The sequence below is a fragment of the Tenrec ecaudatus genome, chromosome 4, assembly GCF_050624435.1.
Source record: "Tenrec ecaudatus isolate mTenEca1 chromosome 4, mTenEca1.hap1, whole genome shotgun sequence".
In the NCBI taxonomy this organism is placed as follows: domain Eukaryota; kingdom Metazoa; phylum Chordata; class Mammalia; order Afrosoricida; family Tenrecidae; genus Tenrec; species Tenrec ecaudatus.
The window spans coordinates 14,623,902-14,631,417 of NC_134533.1; the positions used below are offsets into that span (position 1 = coordinate 14,623,902).

The following is a 7,516-nucleotide window of genomic DNA, read 5'->3' on the forward strand; positions in this document are numbered from 1 at the left end:
CTGGCCCAAGTCATGGTTTCATCGCCTCACCTGCTTGTGACTGTTGGACAGTGAATGCGAGACAGGGTATAAACTGTCCCTGGCAGTCTCTGAAAAATGGTAGCTCTTATTTGGAGTAGAAACCAAGTCTTTCTCCTGCATAGGTGCTGGTGGTTTTGAACTGCTGACCGTGTCGTACAAAAAACGATCATATTCAGAGCTGAGAATATAATGAGAATATTGAATACACATTTGTTTGGGATTCCAGAAAGAGATATTTAAGGAGGGGTGGGGGAATGAAGGATGTTATGATATGAAGGTGATCTTCAGTTCTTTTTTTCTCATGGTTTTACCTCCATTCAGTCTCTTTGTGGGCAACTCCTCAAGAATGGATGATAATTATTTTCCCTGTATAAGTTTTTCTCCCATATCTTACACAATGCAGTGTTTCCATTCACATACAATTCTGTTGTTCAGTCCCATCCAGGGGTTTATATAGTCATCAATGCTTTCACCTTCCTCCCTCTCCCACAAATGCCATCTCTTCCCATACCCTCAGGGAAACATTATTCTTGTTGCTGTTTCTGAAGGGTCATCTATCTTGACTTTCATGAACTGAACAGTCTTAAATATACAAATGTACCTATGCAAATCTAACATGATTAATGAGGTAAAACAAAGAAAAGTAAAAACCATAATAGTAAGGGGAGGAAATATTAAAGAACTAGAGGATGCTTATGTTGTTCATCAGTGCTATACCACACCCTGGAGTTTTTCATCCCTTCTGTGTGGCCCTTCTGAGAGGGACTGCCCATTTATCTTAAGCTGGGTTTTGGGTCTCCCCTGGGTTTCTGGGAGGTAGAGCAGGGAGGCAGGAGGGAAAAGGCAGCTGATATCAAGGAGTTCAAGAAGAGAGAAAATGTTTTGAAACTTATTGTTGTAGCGATTGTGCTTGATTTTTGAAATGTTATATTATCTGTAAGAGTTCCCAATAAAATGATGAAAGTTTTTTTTAATTGGACTATAAATACATCGTCAATCACTCTGCTCACACTTTTCTTATATATGAGCATCAGATATCCTAATTTTCCTTTCTAGTGCATACCTTAATTCTCTCTGATCTGAAAACCGGGTACCTGAAAGCAAAAACAAATCTGACTTGGGAAATGCCTCGGGTTTATTTTCCTGGGCATGACCTTTTGGAGCAAAGTGACTGAAAAGTGAACGGAGAGGAGGAATATATTCTGAGTGGCTAATGCTTGCAATATTTGTTCTTTATAGAAATCTTTTATCCAATTAATACCATAGTCTTTCTCTCTAAAAATCTTAAAATTGTCTGCTATCCTATGCATAATTCTCATGGTATATTTGACAGCTGTTTCCTATATTTCAAGTATTCCATATTTTTTTCTTCTAATTTGAGTTCATCTGTATAAGCATGTTTTTTTCTCTGGGATAGTTTAAGAACATCCTAGAGAAAAGGATACTTGTAACCTTTTGAAGTGAATCCACAGTTCATGATGCAAACCTATTTTTTGGGTAGGTTACCATTAGTTCAAAGACTGATTTTTCTATTCCTCTGGACTTAGTCAAATGGGAATGAGAAGGAAAAGTCCCCCTAAAATCTACCCAACTTTCCCAATCTGGAGCCTATTTCCTAAGCCCAAACATTATAAAAGTCTAAGTCAGTATTACCTGCACTAGAGGTCTGCAACCTGGAAGCACAAAAAGCTTAGGTGACTTAAAAAATTCAAAACACTGTATTCAAAGTTGGCAATAGTTCGATTTTACTAGATAGAGGAACCTGGGTTTTCACCTGTTTTCAAATGGTCATAAAGAAGATAAGCAATGATTACCCTAGGCGATATAACACTTGTCTTTCTCATTTGAAGAAAGGAAACTGCACTAGCGAGGGAGTGGTAGGGGAGTTTTCTAACTCTCTTCATTTCCCAGGAGGCTTCCTAAAGTTGCTAATTCCATGATGTCACATCCATTCTCAAGCTACTGCTCCTGGCTGACACTTCCCACCAGCATGCTACCTTTATCCAGGTCTTATAAAATCAGGAAGGCAGAATTGTCAAGAGTTCTTCAAGTTATAGATTAATTTAGGCAATTTTTAATACAACACCTACTTTAGGTTACTTATTATGCAAATTCTTAGTTTTCCCATTCATGGGCTTAATAGACTGGAATCTTCTGGTTCACCTTATAAAGAGATGATGTTATTGTCACAATTTGATGGCTATCAAAGTCTTACATATTTGCAGAAGCTGTCATGGGAAAACATGAAAGAAAGACGTTTTAGGACAGATTTGACTAAAGATGTCCATTGAATATTGTTTGTTCCCAAAGAATGATAATATATGTTCATATATGCAAGAGGTTTTTCAGTTAAGGTTAATGATTTATCTATGAATTCAATGTTTTTCATTGAATATTGCAAAATTATCCAGATGAACGTAATTCCAGAATGCAAAATTTATTCCAGAATAAAACATTTTCTTTTTTCCAGAATAAAGCCATTTCTTCTTCTTCTTCTTCCTCTTCCTCTTCTTCTCTCTCTCTCTCTCTCTCTCTCTCTTTCTCTCTCTCTCTCTCTCTCTCTCTCTCTCTTTTGTTTTCTGCAGATGGCAACAAGCAGGTCCATGGAACATAATGGGAACTACTCTTCTGTCACCATGTTTATTCTCCTGGGTCTCTCAGACGACAAGGAGCTGCAGCGCATCCTCTTTCCAGTATTCCTAGGGATCTACCTGGTAACTTTTACCTTGAACCTGGGCCTCATTCTTCTAATCAGGATGGACTCCCACCTGCACACACCTATGTACTTTTTTCTCAGTTTCCTCTCATTTATTGACATCTGTTCTTCTACCATCTTCATCCCAAGGATACTTTCAGACTTCCTAAAAAAGGAAAAAATGATCCCCTTTGTTGCCTGTGCCAGTCAGTATTTTTTTGCAACCTGGATGGGTCTGACAGAGTGCTGTCTGCTGGCTGGCATGGCCTACGATCGGTATGTAGCCATTGGCCACCCTCTGCAGTACTCCACCATCATGGCTCCTCAGCTCTGTGGGAAGATGGTTGCTGGAGCCTATGTAAGTGGCTTCCTTAGTAGTTTTTCTCAAACAGTTGTTTGCTTTCAGCTTTCCTACTGTGGGCCAAATATCATTGAGCATTTCTTCTGTGACTTACCTCAAATTATTCCCTTGTCTTGCTCCAATCCCTTCTACTGCCAAATGATCCTCCTTTTGGTAGAGATCTTGGTTGGATTTGGGCCTTTGTTTATTATCCTTTCTTCCTATGGTTTCATCGCAGCTTCAGTTTTGAAAATCTCCTCAGCCAAAGCTAGCTCCAAGGCCTTCAATACCTGTGCTTCCCACTTGGCAGCGGTAATAATCTTATTTGGCACGGCTTTTGCAGTGTACTTATGTCCCAAATCTACTCAATCCACAAAGAAGGACAAGGTGATATCAGTGTTCTATGCCATCATCATTCCCATGTTAAACCCTCTGATCTACAGTCTGAGGAACAAGGAGATCAAAGCAGCCCTTGAGAGGCTGAGAAAGAGAACAACAGGGGTACCTCAGGTAGAATAATATTTGAGCAGATATTATTATTTCTATAATAAAAATAATTTATTAATTATCAAGGGTCCATGAGGGAGGGAAGGGTGGGAAGGGAGGGGTAAAATAGGGAGCTGATACCAAGGGCTCAAGCAGAAAACAAATGTTTTGAGATTGGTGATGGCAACAAATGTACAAATGTGCTTGACACAATGGATGGTTGTATGGATTGTGATAAGAGTTGCACGAGCCCCCAATAAAATCGTTAAAAAGAGAGAGAGAGAGGTATAAACACTTGAGTGATCTTAAGCAGGCTACATGAATAAGGACACAGTGAGAAGTAAAATGTGACTCCCTTCATTTTTGGTGGCATTGGTGCCATCATGCTTTGCTGTCATCATCCAATAATCTGAGGTAGTGACTAAACTGCAGTTAAAAAACCGGTTTTCATCATTAGAATTGAGGTAGAAAACAGTCTAACATATGACTGTGCTTTGAGAAGAGTGGTGCTCGTAGACAGGATGGTACAGAAATGATAAGAATCCAGGAAACCAGCCAGCATGTTTCTTCTTCACCAATTTTGTGCATTTTAATTCTGTTACTGTATAATATTTATTCACATTTCAATAAAAATAAAATTACACATGTAATGATATCAGGCAAGTAAGGGAGAGGTGGGGAGTAAGGGCTAACCAATCACAATGATTGACATATAAGTCCCACCCAGGAGGAGGGTCAACAGAAAATTGGGTGCGGGAAGACAGCGGGTTGTGTAAGACATTAAAAAAAATCCCCCCAAAATAATTTCATAAATAATCAAGGGTTTATGCGGTAGAGAGAGTCAGGGAAGGAGGGGAAAAAGCCCAACAGGAGCTGATACCATACCAAGGCATCAAGCAGAAAGAAAATGTTTTGAAAATGGTGATGGCAACATATGCACTAATGTGCTTGACACAATGGATATGTGTTTTGATTGTGATAAGAGTGGTAAGAACCCCTAATAAAATGATTTATACACACACATACACACACACACACACATATACACTCACACATGGCGCCTGTCTCAGAATACTCTGAGTAGAGTGCCTGCGTTGTGTGAAAAAACAAACGGTTTCATATATAACATAGTAGGGAATGATGTTCAGTTTAACCCATGATCCTTCCTTGAAAAAAGTTCAGTTTTAATGGGAGTTTTCTTAATATAAAAATGTCTCAAAGGATTAGCCTTCCTAAGGGAGCTCTTGGAGTCTAAGCAAGAACACAATTAACAAGGCTTGTTTCCTCTCTATTACCCAAGAGGGCAGTCATGTAGCAACTGTATGGTCTTAGTGGCCCTCATTTATTGCACACTGTGCTCTCAAATCCTTCCTTAAATAGAAGGGAAGGCTCATGAGCACTTACGACCTTCATGATTTCAGAGCGGGGTCAGTTCTGAATGCGTAGGCTTCATGGTCATCTTAGAGAACTGATGGAATAGGACGTTCTCAGAAGCTGTAAGCTGACACTTTCCTTCACCATCACTGCGTGCCTGGGGACATCGCGAAGTAAAAAGAGTTGGAATCCTTTCTGGAGCTCTTAGGTGAGTCATGCAGGGACTATTCTCTATGGAATGTCACAGACAGGATACAGGCACATGTCACAGATTTCTCAATAACTCAGTATCAGTGTTGTCTTGTATCTAAACTTCATAAGGGGTCTAGGTGATGTATTTGGCCTGAAATGCAAACATACCGAAAAAGGATCATATAAAATATAGCCTGTATCAATACATAATAGCACAAAGCCAGGACTGGGGAACCTGTGGCCTTTTCCCCTTAGGGTTTCAGACAAAATCAGATACATAGATCCAGAAGAATAGTTGTTGATTAGTTTTGAGGGGGCTCCATGCCTTCTTTGTTCCATTTAAAAAGTCAACCTTCAGCAGCCCACGGGTCATTCTATTGGGATGTGGGCCATGATCTCTTCAGTGAGAAGGTGCAACAGATTAACATATCTCATTCTAGAAGAAGAAAGAGACAACTAGTCAAGAATAAGGGTAATGGTTTTTGGACAGAAATCAGTCCTCATGGTCCCTAGAAAATACAGTTTGCTTATTGTTCTAGATATTGAATTCCATCAAACAAATGACCTCCATTAATATAAGATATACGAAGGTAAAAGATAACACAAGAAATACTGCTGATGAAATGTCTTAAAGAATAGGAGCATGTCAAAGGGATCACTGTTTTATTTTTCCATATCCTTTTAAATTTACTCACTCACTCACTCACTCACTCACTCACTCACTCACTCACTCACTCACTCACTCACACACTATCATTCAGTCAATGCTGACTTACAGCTACCCTATACGACAATGTCGAACTGTCCCTGTTGGTTTCTGGGAGAAGACAGCTCTTATATTTTCTCCAAGGAGTGGCTGGTGGTTTCAAACCTGCTGACTTGTGCTGAGCAGCCCTATGCCTAGCCACTACACCATCAAGACTCCTCTTTTAAATTGTCAAGAAAGGTAAAATTTCAGGGAGATATGTAGATGGAAACTATAGCATGCCAAAATGGTGTGAAAAATGTGAGGTAATCGATTCAAGACAAACTATATCACCAGACAAACTCGACCCAATCCTATGCAGAAAGTTAAAGAGTCTGATGGAAGCAGGTTTTGAGTAGAAAGAAAAGCTTCAGGAGGGGGAGAGAAAAAGAGGATATGAGAAGATAACTCAGATTAGCAATGATGACACTGGTTTAACGTGATTCTCGGCAGGGGGTCGATTCCCTGTGGTGGTTTAATGTTCGACATTTGTGAACACAGACTTTGCAGTAGCTACCATCTAAAGACTGAGAGGTCTCTGCCCCTCAGTAATATGCATGATGCAAACATTGTAATACCTTTACATTCCTTCATTCTGAAAGATTAAAATTTCCATCAACTTGTCTCATTTCCTTTGCAATCCATAAGTATTGCTGTTTTTCTATATAATGTACTGAAAGGCTATTTATCATAAGAGATATTATTATTGACAGATTTCACCAGTATGTCGCATTTGTCTGTATATTTGTACAAGAATGCCTCTGAAATAGGCTCTGTCATTTTGGAGCCTTTTTTGTGTGAAGGTCTTACAAAGAATATGTGAGTCTCCCTGGATCTATAACTTCCTTTTTCCATGTAGCTGGTGATTAACTACAGGATTTGAGTTCTCTCTCTAGCTCATGCCACACATCACTTCTTTTCTTGTGTTATACTTTATGAACACATTTATTGCCTCTCTTGCTGGTCTGTACACCTCTTACCCCCAACCTAGGAGGCAAAGCACTTTGAAATTGAGGGTTTAAAAATAAGGCTAATGAAGTAATTGGTACATTTTTGAGAGACAGCAAAATATAATTGTTAAATGTGTGATTCTGGAACTAGGTTACCTAGACTTCCATCCTAGCTCTCTTTGTGAGCTGTGTGACCTGTATTTGATTAACCACTCAGGTACTCAGTCCCTTCATCTGTGAAGTTGACGTAATAAGAATCCATACCATGCTGACTTGTTGGGCAAAATAAAGTTAAAAAATCATTGAAATTTTTGAGTAACATCTATAATTGAGTAAACATGAAGTGTTAGCTATCTAACACCATACCTTGATTTGAAAGCAGATTCAATTCTATTTAAGTTTAAAAAATCTAAGCAAGTCAAAAAAAATTTGTGTTTTAGAAAAAGGATTCCTAGTTAAACTGGGGCAATGAAAATTTCCTTAGAAACATTGTATGTTTGTAAACTGATTTATATGTTCTGGAAAATCAGTGACAAAACTGGATAAGATCTAAAACACATAATTCCCACCCCACCTCCCATGGAGAAACCAAGGAGAAGGCAAAGAAGTCTTCAAAATACAGAACAGACTAGAAATCATTATTCTAATATACTAGTATGGCAGAAACTAGAGTTGAACCAGCCATTTTCCAGTGTGGATGTATTTGTTAATCA

General features: G+C 38.9%; 1 protein-coding gene across 1 annotated transcript; it reads left to right on the forward strand.

Annotated features, from left to right (window-relative positions):
* Window positions 1-2,606: 2,606 nt before the first annotated feature.
* Window positions 2,607-3,575, forward strand: LOC142446287 (olfactory receptor 5A1-like). Its single transcript, XM_075548053.1, has one exon. The coding sequence runs from the start codon at window positions 2,607-2,609 to the stop codon at window positions 3,573-3,575; it is 969 nt and encodes a 322-aa protein (XP_075404168.1).
* Window positions 3,576-7,516: the final 3,941 nt, after the last annotated feature.

What these genes read in the sequence shown, in the direction of transcription:
- LOC142446287 (XM_075548053.1), top strand. Translation starts at nt 2,607, where the DNA reads ATGGCAACAAGCAGGTCCATGGAACATAATGGGAACTACTCTTCTGTC.